The sequence below is a fragment of the Perna viridis genome, chromosome 9, assembly GCF_037379345.1.
Source record: "Perna viridis isolate PV_CMFRI_1.1 ecotype Kerala chromosome 9, ASM3737934v1, whole genome shotgun sequence".
NCBI lineage: Eukaryota > Metazoa > Mollusca > Bivalvia > Mytilida > Mytilidae > Perna > Perna viridis.
In genome coordinates, this window is record NC_142453.1 from 28,896,682 (window position 1) to 28,917,725 (window position 21,044).

The 21,044-nt window shown below is 31.0% G+C and overlaps 1 protein-coding gene across 2 annotated transcripts; it reads left to right on the forward strand.

Moving 5' to 3' along the window:
- Positions 1 to 722: 722 nt before the first annotated feature.
- On the forward strand, positions 723 to 20,023 carry LOC148607662 (vacuole membrane protein 1-like). 2 transcript variants are annotated; one of them, XM_088544444.1, is made up of 12 exons: positions 723 to 832; positions 6,441 to 6,700; positions 8,026 to 8,116; positions 8,498 to 8,608; positions 9,057 to 9,136; positions 10,274 to 10,361; positions 11,377 to 11,517; positions 12,167 to 12,247; positions 12,698 to 12,814; positions 13,141 to 13,202; positions 13,759 to 13,861; positions 17,386 to 20,023. In XM_088544444.1, exons 2-12 carry the CDS (start codon positions 6,474 to 6,476, stop codon positions 17,524 to 17,526), a joined length of 1,242 nt encoding a protein of 413 aa, XP_088400570.1. In that variant the 5' UTR covers positions 723 to 832; positions 6,441 to 6,473; the 3' UTR covers positions 17,527 to 20,023. The 2 variants fall into 2 exon arrangements, with proteins under 2 accessions (XP_088400570.1, XP_088400569.1); XM_088544443.1 differs by having other exon boundaries at positions 724 to 952; positions 17,386 to 18,987.
- Positions 20,024 to 21,044: the final 1,021 nt, after the last annotated feature.

A 21,044-nucleotide genomic window follows, 5' to 3' on the forward strand; every position in this document is an offset into this window, starting at 1 on the left:
CCCATATACTGATTTATGTAAATCTAAAATAGAAAGATCTATCATCAGTAAATTTCGTTTGAGTGCAAATGCACTAAAAATAGAAAGGGGTTGGTACAAAAACATAGAGAGAGAAAACGTATTTGTAAATCATGTGATAGTGGGAACATAGAGGATGAATATCATTTCTTCTCGGTATGCACCCACTATGCACCGCAAAGAAATCAAAACAGAATGAAATTGGACAACCATAATTTCATTTCTTTATCAAAACCTCACCACACACCAATAGACATAGCTTACATATTAAACAGTAGCTCTCTAGAAATACTCAAAACAACTATCAAATTCATGAGTGAATGTTGGAATCGAAGGTCAGTTTAATTTAACAGAAATTATATTAATATATAAGTTAAAACTATAGATTAATCTGTTTTGATCAGATTTACACCACTGTCGCACCATGGTCATAAATTTAGTTTATATGTAATGTATATTATTTTTTTATACATCGTTCTATTTTTCTTCATGCCATAACCATTTACTGTAAATGTGTTTGTGCAAATAAAATTGTCTATTGTCTATAAATTAAAACTATACACACATTGATATATGTGCAGGTTCTTGAATGAAAAGTGGCATATTGCAGTACATTTATCTCCAAAAAGACTTAAAGGCTTGATAACATTCTTTCATTTTGTATCAAAACAAAATAAAAGTACGGGAAATTATATTGTCTCCCTTGGGATTAACCGGAAGTGACTTTACAGAACAAAAAAAAAAAATCCCGAAATCATCGGACGATTTTATTAGAAAAGACACGTTGATGTTTAAAAAAACTTAATGTTAAAAGGTAACGATGAATCATGACAAGAAAGCTCTAAGACACAGCTACGAAAAACTATCAATTAAACAACTTAAACAAAAATTGAAAGCTAAAAACCAGAAATCAAAGGGACAAAAACGTGATTTGGTAAGATCAGATTGACGTTTTGACTGTTTGTTGTGCAGTTGTTGTGTGCAGTATATTATTTAATCAGTGTATGGCATAACAATTTCAAGGTTACACCTTTTTGCTTGTTGTACGTGTGTTTTTCTAACGGAACCTTAGTTCTCAGAATTCCAATTTGTATACAATAATACATTACCATTGGGCTAAATGTTCCATCTCAACTTGTACCTCAGTTTGATGGGGTTCTCCTGATAGAGAAGGGGCATACCTAGCATACAATATATTTTCCTTTTTTTTTTTGTAGAAACATCTCAAAATTATCCTAAGTTAGCATTCCACTTTTCTGTAGCCCTTCAAAAGCCATGATAGGTAGGTTTTGAGCAATTTACAACATGTTTTTGATTTCTCTAGGGCTTAAGAATCAGTTGTTTATCAATTTAGATTTAGAAGAGCTAAAGAAGTTTCACCGTGTCCAACAGTGAAGGGTTGTTACAGGCTTACCGTTTCTTCTCAGCTAGGCGACTGCTATGTCTATACCAGTCTTTGTACATAATTGACGATCCTTTTTTTCGTCGTGACATCACACTTTAACTTGATTGGTCAATCAAGGGAATTCAAATTTATTGTCAGGAAAGTCAGTTTGGAAATAACAAGTCTGTATTCATAAGTCAGGGATTGTGCTGGGCTTTGCCAGTGTCACAATTTCGATTTTTTATTTGATTTAGCAACAAAAATAATCAGTTGGTGATTTTAGAAATCTGCCCTACATTATACCAATGTGTCCTACTTAACTACTTCAGAACACCTGCTTGATCTTTTGGACATTGCCTTTTAAGTTTGAATAGGTGTCAATTATGATGAGCTTAATCTCTAAAAGTCAAGTAAATACAACTCCCTGAGGTCATTTAAATCATTGTTGAATTTTCTATACTGGTACATTTTCAAGTTTATATTTTAGGACATCTTATATACATGTACACACAGTCACTGTTAACCAAAGAAAAAAATTTAAAAATTATACTAGTATTTGTAATCACTTTGCAACATTTCTTAAACAACTTTAAAAAAAAAACTGACTAAGGTCCTTATAAGGACTAGCCTATATAAATTGGTATTGAAATTGGAACTGGTCTTTTTCAATTAGCTGTATGCAATATAATACCTTCAGAAACAGATTTACCTTATAAAGGAATATATTAAATCCAATTAAGAATGTTTATCTCATCAGGAAGTGTCTAAAACACTTAGAAATACACTTAGAAATACAAGAACTGATGGAAGAAAATGGATGACGTTTGTTTACAGTTTGCCATGTGGCTTTTTTGGCCAGAATATCAGTAAACAAATAGAATACTGGATTCCCAAAATCCTATTAAGGAAATATGGCAGACATTAATTGGCAAGCAGATGTATAATAGAACAAAAGATAATTAAAATAGGGACACAATTAATGGTCCATGGTAGTTTGCTAGAGATTATATCACTTCTGTCCATCGCTCCAATGGGACAGAAAACCAATCTGCCAGATTGGTAAGTTAATTTCCTGTACTCAAAATTAAAAAAAAGTAAAAATCAAAGTCGGGAATATGAAAAAGGATTTTTAAAATTTGATGTGATAAAGTTTTTTGTTGTTGTTATCATTTTCCTTACTTCCCTACTGGCAACTATTGTTAAGGGTCTGTCTGTCTGTTTTTCAGACTTTTTTAGATGTCGTATTAGATATTGACTTAATAATAATGATAATGATAAAATCTTACCTTTTCCTGCTGAACACAGATTGTCATTGAACTAGGGTTTTAGGAAGGTTGTAATGAAAAGTTTAAATACAATTTTTTGTAGAAATGTCATCTCATTTAACTTAGCACATGAACATTTATCTAAAGGTATTTTTATTTCCAGACCTCCAACTTTATCTGTGTAAGATCAGTTACAGAATATATGTTTATTGTTAAAACTATAGTCCAAGAGGGTTGCAATATGTATATTAGATACTATATAATAAAACTATGCGTTAAATTATTATGATAAGTCAGTCGTCACAGTCGAAAGAAGTCCAGAAATGTTTAAAAAAGAAAAAAAAATAGCACACTGTAATGTAACCCATTTGAAAAGTTTAGTAAATGATACCATTCATATGGCTTAAAAATGAATATGATTTGTGTATAATTTTAGCCAACCATTTGAATATAAACGCATTCTTAAACTAGATTGTAAAGAAGTTATTATAGTTATGGTTGGTAATAATCTAGCACTCTCCAGTGTACCTCAAAGGCCTTAAGAAAGGAAATATTCATAGACCCATGATGGTTCTGAATTTGGTAGTGGGTCCAGGAATGGGCAACATCAAAACTGCAGTGGGAGGTAGGATTCAATCTGATTTTGTTCATCAGTCAGGATGAGGTGTTTTGAAAAGCTGGACACTGAACTTATCATACAAGTGTTTTTTTTTTTTTCCATGTGTTGAAAATTTTACGTTTTTCTTCAAAAACTGTTTTTTTCGCGTAATGTAATTTTTGCAGTAGACAAACCGTGCTATGAACGAGACAAAAATGAATAACTTTATTTTATCTTAAAAGTATTTCATGTGATTTAATTTTCGTGATACAAATTTGGCAGTGAACATCATGAAAATTATAAAAATCACCGTAAAAATAACCACTTATACAGTATTCATATATCAAGCATTACCAACAAATGTCCTTTAAGGGTCACTGTGTGTGGTCAAAAGGGATAACTAAAGTAGTTAAAAAAACACATCAGAAATTACCTTCAATATGTACTGGTAGACACAAAGGCATGTACATGCACCTGCTATTCATGTGTTTCTCTTTCTTATCTTTGGTATTTCTCTTACATATTTAAGTCTTGTATAAAATTTTGTATGTGTAATTTGTGTAAGTCAACTTTGTCTAGCATGTGTAGAACACAATGTTTGACTCAGAGGTAACTTTAATCACATTACAGAGATACATTGTAGCTTTACTTGGGTTTGGTACTGAATAGTCAATGTTAATCAAAATATCTCTGGGCCTCTTATATTTTACATAATATTCCCTATACAAACATTACTCAGATTTTTCTATAATGGTCCATGGAGTGATATTTTAAGCTTACTCTTTGTATATTGAGACAACTAAGTCAAGTGCACTCTAGATTCTGAAATCAATCTTAATATGTAGATTAAAATAGAAATAAAATCCAAATGTTCTTTTGCTCTGACTAATGTAGATTGAACTGCCAATATTTAAAACAATAGACACTGCCTATTTTGATTGTGGACTTCTAAAGTGTTGGACTGCCAATATTTAAAGCAATAGACACTGCCTGTTTTGATTTTGGACTTGTAAAGCATTGATATTAGATAACACAAATAGTTATTTTAATACTCAAAATCAATAAGTACTTTTAGTTCTCTACAAATAATTGATGTTTCCATTAAATTGTTTTGAAGTCTTTTTTAATGTTTAATAGTTTAGTAGACATCTGCATGTATATGTTTTACAGACTTATATTTTAATTGAAATGTATTTTGAACTTGGTAAACTGATTCCCTGTTTAATTCAAACTATTTTTAAAAACCAAAAGGGTTCAGTTTAGACAGTTTTTACTGTGTATGACTTTGAAATACATTTCACTCAATGTGTGTTATTCTGTATGCATGTAATAGCTGTTTTGCATTTTTGGACAGATTTAGATATAAATAAAAAAAACAACTTGACTGTGAATTTAAGAAATGTACAATGAAATAGTCTACATGTATTAACCTTATTTGTTTCTTATATATATAGCCATGGTATGTATTATTTGAATGTCAGTTCTCCTCCTTCATGATGTAACAATGCACGAACCACATTTGTACAGGTCAATGGCATAGATAATTATTATTACACATGTACCAATATGCATAGTTATTCTTGACCAAAACATTTTTTATTTCCATTTTGAGATTCTGGTAGAGTGGATTAATTGTATATAGATATACTTTGGAGATTAGGATGAAATGATTCATTGCTATAACAATGTGTCATGATACATTTGACAGATTTCGATACAATGCGATACAGGTCAAAAAACTTTTTTTTTTTATGAAATTTTTATGCAAATAGTAAGACATGTCTTGTGAGGAAAATTTATTAATCTTTGTTAAGATCAAAGTTATAGACTAAGAATGAAACCTGGCTTCAACAAAATTCATTATTTTTAAACCTGTTAAATATTTTATTTTCCAAATTGAAGAAAATATATATTACGATATGATGTTGTGTATCATATGGATGTGTATCATATCATCAACCTTGTATCACGATACATATATTGTGAGGTAGGTGTATCATTACAGAACTATTTGAAGATCGGTACACAAATACTTTCTTGTTTACAGGACTACAAAAGAAAACTGTCCAATTTACAACTATTGTGCCTCATAGGGTATATCAATCCCTTCAAGTGACTCAGAGATTTCATTAGAATGGGTCCTAATCTACCAATCAAATGCATGGAAACTTTGTCATTTACAGAGTTTTGAGTTCTGTATTAAAAATCAAACATCTTTCTTTGTAAAAATACAGATAAAAATGATGACTATTTATTTCTACATGATAAAAGTGTTAAGAAAAGCAATAAATAAAATATTTTGCATTGTAATGCAGCATTCTGAGATCCTGGAAGTAAACAATAAAATGCAGGTCTGTCTATGGATTTCAATGTGTTCTACATGAAAAAATCCGGTCATGAAAATGAAACTAGAATGAGGCTTACAAACCCTATTGCTTGAATAATAGACGCAGTAGCCATGCAAATCACATGTATCCTTGCTTTGATACACTTATCTCTTTTTTGACTATTTACAAACATTATATATTGGATGACATGAAAAGTATTTCCCCAAGGCCTTTTTATAATGTAATGCTAAGAAAAAATTCTGTACTTGTTAAAAATCCTACAAGACTTATCTTTATAGTGGAGAGTAATACTTAGTCCTAAATTGAATTGAATATCGACGCATTCAGTTTTAAATGGTTTTGAAGATGGGAATGCATTTTTAAAACTTTTTATTGTCCTTATCAAATGGTAAGCTTACTATTTCAGTATTCTTAGCTAAACTATGTTAAGAAAGAGCTCTTTTGTTTTTAATTTATTGATATTGGTCTAAACACTCATTTGTTAATGATCTGAAAGTAATTTGCTAAGGTTAATGTTAGAAATGATGGATGTCTTACATTAGTTTTTAGCTGCGAAACGTAGCTCTAACTATTTTTTGTATTTTTTTAACATTAGATTGCAAAATCAAAAAAAAAAAGATCAAGAGCTACGATTTCGTAGCTAATTAGTTTTAAGACCAGTTTCTCTACTAATGGTCATTGATTGAATTACTGTCTGGTAGGAAATTTTTGTTACTAATTATGGACCATAGTGAAGAATAAAATATCTGATATAAATATTGATCACAATCACATGTTGTGTGTTTATTGAGGAATTTTTCATGTTGAAGTTATTTCTAATACTCTAGGTTGAGAGACTCATAGACTGCACATTAATTGAAATGGAAAAATCGGGGAGACCCAAACCTCCCCAGGAAAATACAAGCATTAAACATCGACATTCACAACAGACAACCAATGGTGATGTAAAAGATAAAGGGGAGTTATTGGACACAATGCATCATGAAAGACAGGAACGTGAGAAGATTGTGCTCTGGAGAAAGCCATTAAAAACAGTTCAATACTCATGTTTAGAGTCTGCCTCACTTTTAAGCCAAGCTTGTAAAAGGTAAGACATGTGAAATTTATTGTACCTATAGGGTCATTGGAATCATTAACTTCCTTGCAATAGTTGAAACATGCATTAATTTTTTTTTTTTACATTTTGGAAAAATTAAGAATTTTTTGTTGCTTGAAAGCTACATACAGATGTTGTGTATTTAACATTATAATGTGGGTGCCAAATTTCAAATTTGTTCTTTGAAGAAACTTCAATAGTTTAATTTTCTTGGCTTGATTATCGGCATTCTACGGGAGTGACTGTGAGGTATTAAACTTAAAATTAGTTATCATTTATATAGTAAATTAAAATTGGAAACTATTCACGGTATATTTGTTTGCCAGAGGCATGGGTCTTTTCAGACTTGAGTCATTTGTTTCTCTTTTGGAATCTTGACATTTTTAGCTGACCTGGTCAAAGGCCATGTGAGCTATTGCCATCACTTGGCGTCCGTCGTCGTCGTCCATCGTTGTTGTTAACAGTTATACAAAACTTTTCTCCTCTGAAACTACTTGACTGATTAGAACCAAACTTGGTATAGATGTTCCTTGGGGTATCCTGCATAGAACTCTTTTGGGGATTTTTGATTTGTTGAAAAACATGGCCACCATTACTAAAAATAGAACATAGGGGTCAGAAAGGAGATTTTTGCATAAATCTCCAAAACCATTAGGTTTTGCTAAATTCTGACAGAGTGAAAGTGTTTAGCATGATGAGATCCATTTCTGGTCAAATTTTGGTTTTAATCTGTTAACCATGTTGGAGTTATTGCCCTTTTCAATGATTTTTGCTATTTTTAATGTTATTTCTTTTAAAAAATCTTCTCCTCTGATTCTACTTAACCAATTGAACCAAACTGGGTATGAATGTTGTCTTGGGGTATCCTGCATAGAACTGATGTGGGGTTTTTTGATTCATCGAAAAACATGGTTGCCGTTGCTAAAAATAGAACATAGCGGTCAGACAGTAGTTTTTCGCATATATCTCCAAAACCTTTAGGTTTTGGCGAATTCTTTCTGTAGCTGAAATGGTCCTTATTATTAGGACTACAAAGTCTTTCGGGATAAAAGTTGTCAGATGACTCCTTGTAAGAGTTATTGCCCTTGAAAGGGGAAAAATGACTTTTTTTAACAGTTTTCAGTCAATATCTTGAAAATTATGATAGATTAAAAGAAACTTTCAGTTGTTGAAATGATTCTTATGATAAGCTTTACGAAAGACTTCTTGAGTCAAAATTGTTGAACAACTTCTTGTTAAATTTATTGCCTTTGAAAGGCAAAACTCAACCAGGTGGACGATTCAGGCTCCTGGGAGCCTCTTGTTTATTTTGGTAGATTGTGGAGAAGAAAGACAGTTGTCGCTATGGGATTTCTCCTAATGGTAGCTTTATATCTCATGTATAATACTCAGGGTAGACATCAACCGGTAAGTTCTCTTTTGCCAAGATGATTGTGATTTGTTTCACCAGAGTTGAAGAAGTTTTACTTATCTGACCTATGAAATATCTCGCTCCTTTCCACATTTGCCATATTTAACAACCACACTTCACATATATTTCATCCCTGTGATTACAGCCGACATTATTGTGGATTTTTTTTACTTTCACAGTTTAAATTATTCTCTTTAGATTATACATGTATTTCAAAATTTTGAACAGTGAAGATGGAGATATGATTGATTAACTTTTAATGAAGAAAATTGTTGATAATGAATTGATTGTTGGCACATTGTTAGAAATTTCACATGCAATAAACGTTCTATAAACTTTGAATAAACAGCATATACAACAATGTAATTATGTTACAGTATGTAGAAGTAATAGAGAAGTATGTGTTATGGTGTTCATATTGGGTTGGTTTGGGAGTTTTATCATCTGTAGGACTAGGAACAGGTCTTCATACATTTCTATTATACCTGGTAGGTATGATACTATTAATAGTTATCTTGATATAGGAACAGCCTGTTTTTTTAGCCTTTTTTATGTGGTAGTAAAATTTTGCAGTATTTTCAGAGTGTGAAATAAATACCACTAAATAAATATTACACAGACAATGTCTTTTAAGATTGATCAAGATCTTTATTGATATCAAAAATCATTGAAATCATTTGTTAATTTAATGACTAGTTTCTACAAGTCTTAGGCAGGTTTTCATACTTGGCCATCAACATTTGTTATGGGTTTAGTTGTTTTTGTTGTCAAAAAAATGTATGCGTTATATTAGAAAGGTGTTACTTGCTAAACCATCAGAGTTCTCCCAGAAATACTTTCAAAATGAAATAATAAAATATCATAGTGAATGATTTATCTGAACAAGCATATCAAGGATTAAATCAATGATATTGATGATACTTATACCATTTTCAGGGTCCCCATATAGCAGCAGTAACATTAGCAGCCTATGAATGTAAGACGACAGATTTTCCAGAGCCACCTTACCCTACAGAGTATGTATTGTACAAGCACTCAATGTTAAACATTGACCTGTCAGTGTCTTGCACTGGTGTCTTTTTAAGTACCATCCTGTATAAGAATAAGGCAGTGGATGGCACATTATTATCTTAAATTTGATCGTATTTGCCTTAAATATTTAATACATTTAGAAAACAACCAAAAAGCTATTTTATTTTTTCCTGAAGAATCAGTGATGTAGATGAAAAGTTTTGACTGCTTATATATAGAATAAGTGAGGGAAAATTTTCCTCTCATTTTCACATGAACATTTCTACAAAATTTGACTTATCAATATCATGATAAGGCACACTTTACAAATGCTGAGATGGTGTCTGGAGGTAATGAAGTATAAATACTTAGTTAATACAATCAATTCTCTGTTTTTTTGGTTCATGTGCCACACCTTATACACATTTTGCTTGATTCTTAGACAGAGAAGTACTTCAATATATTTTGCATTGATATTGACAATCAATTCTTGAATTTATGTACTAAGTACACATATAGGTAAAATTTGTGTCAATTTCCAAATCAGAATTATTTGTTTGACTGTCCTTTTTTAAAAACCTTTAGAATTGTATACCAAATCTGTATATAATGACTTAGGGTTCTCAGTATTTTATTATGAATTTAACGGAAATGAGCAGTATTCATAGTACCAGAAATTTATGGTTAAATATGGTTGCATAGAAGACTAGGCTATCAGTATTAAAATTAAAATTTTTTTGGTTAAAGAGCTGTTACATAACAGCACATCAAAGGTGTCAGCTTGATAATTGATTTTATAATATATATTTAACCAGTGTTATAATTCTAAAGCGTATTCGGCATGATATTTACCACATAAAGCTTCCTAAAGAATCAATTATATGATTCCTGTACTAGGTATAGCTACATATTTATGATATCAAAAAGGCATAGTAAGCAAACTTTGATGAACTAAAAAAATTACATGAATATTTTGAAATGGCACCTCTTTTTAAATTACACTGATATTAGCTGGATTCATGAACTATATAGAATACTTCTCAGAACAGTTTTCTCTAGTATTCCTTTAACTTTACAATAGTCCTACTGGTTTGTTTAATGATTGATGTAAAGTTTAAAAGGACTATGAATTTAATTTACAGTATCGTTTGTCCAGAAACTATTCCACAGAAAAGTTCAGTATCATTGTGGACAATTATGAGTAAAGTCAGATTAGAGGCAGTTATGTGGGTAAGAACATGTGCAGTACATGTATTTAACTATCATTGAAAGTCATTATGAAATAGATTTCCGACTTGTCTGACCGAAACCAAAACTTGACCTATTTCTCCTATGTAAGCAGTCAACTACTTCCAAAATTTTTACCTGACTGACTGATTTTTTTGTCTGGCATGTCTGGTTGTTAGACAGTATTTAATAATGACTGCATACATACACTGAAACAATGTATTTAGTAAGCAATTGAAGGTCTCATCATACAGAAGTGTAGATTTGTGTCATTTTTACCCTTGTATAAATTCCAGTGGTCATTTGATTTTAGGTTATGCCTGTGATGGACGTACTCATTCTTTATTTACGGTGCACTGCCATGTTGCTATGGACAAGGTCTAATTCTGTGAGGAAAATTTCTGAGACAATCTTCTGGGAAAGCTGAATACATTTCTACACTGCCAATAATTCCACATTATTATTGAATAGATATAAAATCGTACTTATCGACGTATTAAAAGACATCACAGCGCCTTCCCACTTTGGCAATCGTCCGTATGGACACATTTGTCACTGCTGCAGAATATTTTTAAGCCATTCATAGTTGTTACATTCTACATATATATGATGTCACTAACGCTTTGTGCATTTAAATTGTGAAAGATTTTTCGATGTCAGTTCTCTGCTATAACCATTTCATCAGCAAACACAGAAATAGCAAACCAGAATCTTTACTGTGGACTTTAAACTTTTCAGATTCACCATTCCAATTTAAAAAAACTTTTGTACTTACCTAATTACAAATGATAAAAAAAAAGATAAAAAATCACATTCCATATTTTTCAATATTCATAGGAATTACATATCCAACTGAAACTAGTGTTATTGAACATACATGAAGGACAACTGTGTTCATTGTATAACTGTTTATCAACATTATGCCACAGTTCTATTATTGGAAGTTCTCCTTTTTTGTCAGGTATCAAAATTGGGTTCTGCACTTTATAACTGAATAAACTATTGATCTGTTTTTCAGGGTGCAGGCACAGCATTAGGAGAATTACCTCCATATTTTATGGCCAGAGCTGCCAGGTTATCTGGTGCAGATCTAGATGATGATGAATTTGAAGAAATAGAAGAATTGATACACGAGAAGACAGAACACCCAAATGAATTGGTAAGATCTTGTCACTGTCCTCTGTCGTCCTTTGTCGTCCTTATATCTACTTTATCAGTTAAATTTTGATTTAAGAAGGATCTTTTTGATTTGATTTTAGAGTTATGCTGGAGGTTTTGGCTCTATATTTGTTGTACAATGTATCTCAGACTATTCCTTTTTGTACAGTCATACTGAACTTTTTAATAATACATTTTGCTTGAAAGTTGGAGGTATATAGTCCATTTGTCCATTCATACTTAAGGTTATTCGTCAGTCCCTAATTTTAATCTGCTGAGCAGAATTAAATTAAACTTTTTTTGGGTTCTTTATCACATGATGCCATTGTGTACCTCATATTTCATTTTTCTATCTGAATGACTTCTAGTGTATCCTAATGCAAACATTGACCATGTCATTGATGAATCATTAGGGACCACCTTCTTATTTTCATTCCTCTAAATCTGCTGAATCTTTTACAAAATCATTTTCATATGATACTTTAGTGCATCCTCTTTTTTGCTTTTCCATATAAATGACTTTAGGGGTTTCCTATATGGTCTGTAGGGTGTGGAAGGGGGTATCACTAAGCGAGTCAGTTTTTCTAGTTTTACTCTGTGTTTATTCTGTGTGTTCATAGAAAATTTTAGAAAAAAAAATCTGTTTTCAGAGTTATATGGAAAAGATGAAGTTAGCTGTTCATAACTTAGTGCAGAAAGTAGGATTTTTTGGTATTCTGGCTTGTGCTTCAGTAAGTATAGAAAAGGCTCAAATTATTCTGTTATAAGATTGGTAATCAGATTAGAATATTGACTGAAGTTTCAGATTTATGTGTAATGTTTTGAATTGTCAAACACTATGAGAATGCAGCTAAGGATAAGACCATTCTTTTAACAAATGCATTTATCATGCTGAAGCATTGAGTTATAATTACATTGAAATGCGCTGAAAAATTATATTTCAAGGGCAGATAACTCTGTCAAACACCTCATTTTCGTAATGGAAAAATTTCTGAGCAAATCCAGCGATGCAGAGATCAAATAATGGTCTTTTCAAATAGAGGAAGCATCCTTTATTGAAATCGTAATATCAGATGGGTATTTTTTTTTTAAATGCATGTTTCAGATTTTTCCCTTTTTGCCTGATTCTTACAAATATTTACACTTAATGGATTCTATACCTGTTTCTACATTTGTTTCAGATACCCAATCCATTGTTTGATTTAGCAGGAATTACATGTGGACATTTCCTTGTTCCTTTCTGGACCTTCTTTGGTGCAACATTAATAGGCAAAGCCATTATTAAAATGCATATACAAGTATGTATTGACATATGTGAGGGGTTATTTTCAAGTCTGTTGATGGATACTTTTTACCTTCATATTTTATGGAAACTTTTCCACTGTCCATCGCACTGACTCGTACTTATTTGTTTATGGCAGCTTATTTTTTCAAAATGCACTTCTATGGATAGACATGTGTAAATTACATTAGATAACAGATTTTATGGAAATTCCTGACAACTTTAAAATAGTTTTTTTTTTATATAGCAATTGTGGAGAAGAATATTGCTTATCGAGATAACTTGACGATTGCCACTCACCTTTAAGTAATTGTAATCCCTTACTTTCTTTTTCTTTTCCAGAAATTATTTATTATATTCATATTTAGTGCTCATCATGTAGAGACTTTAGTTAAGTTAATAGGGTGAGTATTTTATGTCCTTACTATCAGGAGGGTGTATCCTATAAGAGATAATACAAAACTTTTTATGGGAAACTCCGAAAGACATAACTTCCTGTCCGACTGAAATATGGCTCTCAGTGCTTTCAAGCTATGACTGTATTTTGTATAAGTGCTATTATGAAGACTTAGTTCTCTAGTATGCTTACCTAAACCTAAGGTCCATTAAAGTTTATACCATTTCTCATCCTTCTAGTTACCTGTAAACTTTAAACATTTTGTGAAAACTCTTCCAAAACCTTGTGACTTTTGCAAGAATGATATAGGCTGACCTTTTCAAAAGTTCCTTTTTTGGTTTGCCTTATCGAAACATGATGTCTATCACAGGGCATATTTAAGCTTCTGTAATACTCTGGTAGCTATAATGTGGTAAGGTATTCCTTTGGAAAGAGTATAAACAAATATAAGAGTTATAGATATCTTACTTACTGTACTCTGTGTTCATTAACTATTTTCTTTGTTAGTATTAGATGTTGCTATCTTTCAATATTGATATTTTATTGCTTGTATTTCATTTCAGAAAAATTCCATCCGTAGGGAAATCTTTACAGACTCCATTTATGGAATATTTAGAAGCGCAAAAGAAAAAGCTTCATCATAAACCAGGGACCCATGTTGCATCAGTAAGTTTGTGTCTATTTACTGAAATTTTTTAAGGGCTGTTTCAGTAAAACATACATGGGACCCGGTGATGGCATTTTAAAGAAAATATATACTTGGTTGTGGGTTGGTGAAAAATGCATCTATGGCACGGTACTGGGCTTGGAAATTCGCTTCTGTGAGTGGTTGTTGAGAAAATGAAGGAACATTCTGTTGAAAGTTGTTTTTTACTTTCTCGAAATGGTCCAAAATGAATACCTGTCATTGTATAAACCTTTAGTATAGTAGAGTTACGCACTTTTGTTGCCGAAAGTTTGCGCCATTTTTACAGGTGTTCTGCCTGAAAATCGCCCCGTGTTTGTTATGACCTAATTCATCCGGTATTCTCGGGATTTTGCTGTGGAGCAATGGTGTGAACTGAGATGCCCGAACATCAGAAAAAGATGTCAACTTCCGTTGTTTGTTGATGTGGTTCATAAGTGTTCCTTGTCTCTCGATTTTTATGTAGATTAGACTGTTGGTTTTCCCGTTTGGATAGTTTTACAATAGTAATTTTTGGGGCCCTTCATAACTTACTTCTCGGTGTGATCCAAGGCTCTGTATTGAAGATCGTACTTAGACTTACATGTATTATTATGGTTTATACTTTAAATAAATTGTGACTTGGATGGAGAGTTGTCTCATTGGCACTCATACCAAATCTTCTTATATTTATTCAGTGTCTGAAGTATCATCAAAGCAACTCTTCCACAATTAAACTTTTTTTGAAACTGAATTTGAACAGTTGTTAAATCACTATGTAGTCATTGCATATTGATATCAAGAATAACCCATTCCAAAACTTCAAAATGAAAGGGTATGGACTATGGAGTGAAGTGTAGGTGATAAAAAGACAAAATTATCAAAGAACAGGGCTTTTACTTCTGTTCTTCATCTTAGAAATTGTCAGAGAGTCTACAACAATGGACAAAATTTCCATACCATGAAACAAGATAGCCCCCAGTGTGCAAATGAGCATAATTTTCCATATTGATAAACATCAATACATTTGTATTACTTTATACTCTCTTGTTCCTTACCTGCACAGAGTGCATGCAAACTTGAGTGATCTCTAAATACAGCAGATTTCCAGCTGAAAGTGCTAGGTATACAAGAAGAGAAGTTTTTTTGAAATCATTGATCCCTGATAAATTAAATGGATTTTAGGAAACTTCACACAACTATCAAGGCAATCATATGGATACACACAGAAATTTCAACTGGTTAGATGAGATACAAAATAGTTCATGGTAATACACCAGCTTCATATACAGTCACTGTTGTACAGTGTGGATCAATAAAACTTCTGCATTATCTTCTATTTCACATACCAAATATCATCGACCTGTGATATAAAGTGGTTGTTGAAAATTTGCTATGGACAAATACTCTTACAATTGTGAATACCAGAAAGGTAATCCCTATATTCTGGCCTTCTTCGAATTTGCTCTTAGGCAAGACAAAAATCAAGATTTAGCTATGCATTGAAAAGAGGATATATGTGCATAAAAATGAATGTTAATGTATGCAATGATTTTAATATGCAGATATATGAATGCACAAGAGGTAAAAGCATTAGTCTATACATGAATATATGCAACATGCAAGAAATAGGCAAAACAGCGAATATATGTTTTTTAATTAGTGTCTTAGCTAGGCAAAATGGAGGGGTGCAGTGCCCGCTCCTCTGCCATATTACCCCCTTAGTGCCCATTTATAATTATCTGAAGATTACACTTTTGTTAATAAATTACACCAAACCAATTAAGAAGTGTCACCTTCATTTACCATATCCTGTCGTAATTAACCCTCAGGTATACCTCAGGTAATTATTGGTGATCATTCAGCTGATCAGGGTTGTTGGATGATGATCATTTACAAGTAGATATTGGATCCTGATTGGATCTATCACCATTTCATGGACAGCCAATCATTGGTTAATAATTATTTTCTTTTGTACAATTAATTTTTAAAATATTTTCAAGTTGACAGGTCTATGTTGTGTAGAACCATGGGTGTAAACAATTTCATGTTGCATATGTTTGTTTATTCAATATGTCAGTTATCTATGTCAGTTCAATTCTTTTTAAAATTTTCTATATCGTCAACCGTACGGGTAATTTTTCAAAATTTGTAATTACATTAGTTAGAGAAAATAATATGATTTTGAAATTGAATTGGAGCAATATTGAATATTTGGTACATTTCGTGCAACATTTTGCCTCATAGTATGTCATGAATGTTAAGAATCACTTGCCCTTAATCTCCTTTATGGTGTGATAGTATACTGCTTTAAATTCTACAAAAGTAATGTTAATTTTTGTCTACACATCATTCTTGTATTATTTAATAAGAATACATACATACAAGAAAAGCAAAAAAAAAAAAAAAATGAATACAGATATTTCTGACTTAATGGAAACATAAATTAAAAAAAAAAAAACTTGAAATACACCAATGTTCCTTTTTGGTAGAAAAAACATGCTACGTGTTAAAGTGCCCTCTTTCCTGCGCACCCTCTATTTTAAAATATTAGCTAGAACACTGATTATGTGTAAATGGAATGAAGCATTCATAAAATCATGCAATGTCTTGCTATTATCTGTATGAAATACATGTATGTCACATGCAGCTGAAATATATAAAAATTTAAAGAATCACCATGGGAATACTGTTAAAGAATATATATGAATTTTAATATACAGATAAATAAACGCAATCAGTAAAAGTGCTTGTCTATACATGAATATTTGCTACATGCAAGTGATAGGCAAAAGTACAGAATATGTATAAATGAAATGAAGCATTCATGAAATCATGCTATGTCTTGCTATTATCTGTATGAAATGTCTCACATGCAGTTGAATTATATAAAAAAGTAATGTATCACCATGGGAATACTGTTAAAGAATATTTATAAATTTTAATTTGCTTCTGTTGGTGCCTATAAACCTTGGGTTTTACCTCTATAGGTGGGTAGGAGTGGAAAAATATTGCTTCTATGGGAGGTTACCCCAATTTTCAAGTGCCTTCCCCCCATCCCATGTATGTTTTACTGGAACAGCCCTAAGATACAAAGACACTTATCTTAGTTTTTTCATCACTATAGCATTAATTTATTTGAATTACTGAAATCAAAGAATATAACAATCATTCCTTATAAATTTAATTTTAAGTATCAAAATTCAATGAGTATATTATTAAAAAGTTTGATGACATCACAGTAATTAGAAAATTTGGTCTATGAAATAATTGATAAAATTTGTTATTAAAAAAAATCTATGTTAATTTTGAAATTTAATTATTCTTTGGTGTTACTCTGTTATAACAAAAAAAAAAGAGAAATATCACAAGTTTGTCTGGTAATCCAAAGGTTCTTTGTCTGGTAGTTTTTCTCATTAGAAACATGGAAATTTCATACATGTCTAAGTTAACCTCTGTGTTCAATTATTTATATTGATTCATAGACACAAAAGTGGGTTCTAACATTTTTTTCCTGTAATTTTAGGAGGGTAACCTGTTAGCCTGGATATTTGAAAAGGTGGTGATCCTTATGGTAGTATACTTTGTTCTGTCAATCATCAACTCCACAGCCCAGAGTTATCATAAAAGATTGTGTAAACATAAACATAAGAAATCTCAGTCATAGAGGACTATGATAGATCTTTCTGCACAATGCGATAGTAGTTCAAGGTTATATCAAGGAGACAAATTTCCAGATATGTCAGAAAGATGAGTATTATGTAGTATTCAGTGCAACCAGTAAAAAACCTCCTCTGGAATAAACAATTTGTTCTGTTAGTTTGGTTTATTTTGGTTTTAAATGTTTCAAAGCTAATATAAAGGGATGTTATAATTTGTCTGTTTTTGACAATTTTCTTGTATATTCAGGGTACAGTTTAGACAGTTTAACACTGTATATGGTTCAATATATTTATTTTCTTTATTTTTGGGTCAAGCAAGTTGACTGTATGTTTTATGACCAAATGATAAATTTAACAAAGTGGATTTGAAAAAAAAATTGGTGATTTTATTTTCTATGAAATTTTATGCATGTAACAATTGCATAAAAATCTGGTTAATAGGTTAGTTATAACTTTAGCCTTTCAGCATACATACTTTTTTTAATAGAATGTACAAAATTCCTGAGATTTATTATACAATAGCCTGACATTTTTATTGATAGAAATATGGGTGTGTTTGATATTCTGACTGGTTTGATTTATAAAAAAATAAACACATTGACAATGTATTATTTTAAATGCTTATGTTACTGGATATTTACTTAATGATACACCTGAAGTACAATTTATGTTCTTGTGCTGATTTATTTTTAAATGTTTCAGGGCATTGAATAGGGCCTTTTCATGTCAATGCATTTTATATGCATGTGTACTGAAATATTACTCTTGTGCCATTACCATGGTAAAACAAACTGAACTTTTGAATTTTTTTTTACAACCAATCCTAATATTTTTCCCAAATATCCATCCTTGCAAATATTAGAATTGAAGGAAAATGTACAGTGTTACAGGGTTAAAATGTAAGAGTTATTACAAATTGAAGTTTAAGGAGGTAGACCTAGGGTAAGGGACACAACTCTTAAAAATCATTGGAATGTTTGTATTCAGCATTTTACATCAATGTCATGTAAGCTTCAAAGTAAATTAGACTGATTTCATTCTGTGTCAAATGAAAGCTTGATAGGCTTTGGTGAAATTGAATATGATACAAACATATCACTGACTTCATGAGTTGTTTCCCCTACACTTGGTCTACCACACCACCTTAAGTACCATCCTGTGTAAGAATCAGGTAATGGATGGCACATCATTTTTATCTTCTTGAACTTTTTTGCCTCAAATATGTTCAATACATCTAGTTAACAACCGAAAAGCTAATCAAATTTGTTCTGAAGCATCTGTGATGAAGATATTTTTTAAATGGATTTATAGGAATAAAGTGTAAAAAAATTTTCCTGCCATTTTCCCATTGTGCATTTCAACTTAAATTTTAAAAAAGTTGAACTTTACAAACACTTTGATGGTTATTTCTTTATGTTATATAATATATCCTTGGATAATGCAATAAAATCTTGTGTTTTTTCCTTCATGTTCCACACCTTCTATACATTTTTGCCTGATTGTTAGACAGTGAAGTATTTAAAGCTTTAGATTCATTCAATGAACAGTTCACTATTCAGTTCAGAGGATGCTTGAAAAAAGAAAGTCCTAGACACAGTTATGTAACAAATCTCAAATTCTAAATTCCTCAATTCTTTCTTCATCTCAAATTCTGACTCATCAGATCATTGTAATTCAAGATTTCAGATAAAACTTAAGGATTTGAGGAACACTCCAATTTGAGAAATTTTATGGAACTCATGACTGGACTGCAGAACCTTATTTTTTTCTGAAGTCAAGACAGTGAACTATGTAGTAGTATAAAAATTTAAAGATGTAAAGTATTTAGTAAGGAAAACACTGTTTTGCTGAAAAACGAACTTGAAGATCTGGGTCTGATTTCATAATTAATCTCAGTTTGAGATTTTCCTCAAATCCTTCTTCATTTTGATTTTCTTCAATCAAATAACATGAAATTGACAATGTGAGGAAAATTTTAATCTGAGTTTTTATGAAACCTGTGTCTGATCTCATTATAGATTTCTTAACTCTGTAGCAAGGTGTCAGACCAGAGTTATATTTTGAATTGAAAACGTTCATTAAAAGGATGGTGCTCCTTTTAAATAATTAATTCTTTCATGAATATTACTGCTGGGCTTTTCATGTCTCATTGCTAAGACAACATGGTGTTTTTAATTTAAATTTTGACACCATATTGTCTTGGCATTTTCGTTACTTTTTCCTTAAATTATTTGCTGAACTTTAATATTGGAATTATTTTATTTTTTAGTTGCTTGTTTATATCTAATTTAATTTGTTTTTGTTGTTGAATTTTTAATGGTGCTGGTTTTGGTTAAAAGGGAAAGGGCATTAAGGCAATACATACAAATGTGAAACATTCATGTTGAAATCAATGTAATCTAAAAATTGGTCGCTTAATGTATCTTTTTTTTATAATGAGTGCAATTTTTTAACAAATTGTTCAGGATGTAATAATGTTTTTTTTTTGTAATCAGTAGAAAATATTAAATGCAATTCTTTTTGGATGTGTCGAAACTCATTTTTCATAATTATATCATTTTGATATTGAATATTTGAACATTTTTAAAGAGAAAAAATAAGTACCATATTTTTTTTCTATATATCCTGAATATTATGAAAATACAATATTACATATCAATTCTTTTCCATTGATTTTTTCTCCCCTTCTATATGAAACATATTGTTTTTGTCTTAAAAATCAAAATTTAAAAAAATTAATAATAATAATAATAATAATAATAATAAAATCTTTATTTCAAGAGGGTTACACAGTTAGTTTACAAGCTAATCTTGCCCGAGGCCCTCACACACAAAAACTATATCTACTAGAAATTAAAAATAAACAACACACCACAAAAACAAAAGCTGATTTGACAATACCAAATCACTTTAAGATAATACAATATAATATATCCCAGTCACATAGTATATTTCTTGTATGTCTCATTTGACTAAATTATCAATAGTGCTCCAACTCATTTTCTTCATTCTTACTTTTTTCTTAGGTTTTGTATGTTTTTGTTTTCCTTTTACTACCAATTGCCGTATGTGCACTGTATGTACTGTACTTGTCCTATTCCAGTGATGAAATATGACTCCACATGTTCTTACATTGAAAGAGATTGATTATTGTAACTCATAATATTATTACTGAAAGTAGATATTTGAATGTTAATGAGTGTTGTATTTATAATGATTCGTTTTCTATGCTTTTGCTATATTCTTCATCAGCTTAACATTTTAATTTTTGGGACCAACATAAATTTAATTTTCTTTTTCATTTTCAGTTTCCATTTGAAGTCATCATTATTTGTTTGTTGATACTGTGTATTGTATTTATTTTGGTAATGCTTGTCATCAGTAACAGTAATCGCAGAAGGAACTTTTCAGACTGTCAGTACTCAGTGATTTTAGCGTTTTTTAACCTCAAATATATATCTCAGCCCTGACTTTTGTCTTTTACCCACCATACTTTACTATAACTCAATTTTCCTGTTTTCCT

Bases quoted from the DNA above. Each gene is read 5' to 3' on its own strand.
- LOC148607662 (XM_088544443.1), top strand. From the start codon at position 839: ATGAATCATGACAAGAAAGCTCTAAGACACAGCTACGAAAAACTATCA. The intron at 12,815-13,140 runs GTATGTATTGAC...TTTCTTTTCCAG, and splicing joins TTATTAAAATGCATATACAA to AAATTATTTATTATATTCAT. The intron at 13,203-13,758 runs GTGAGTATTTTA...ATTTCATTTCAG, and splicing joins ACTTTAGTTAAGTTAATAGG to AAAAATTCCATCCGTAGGGA.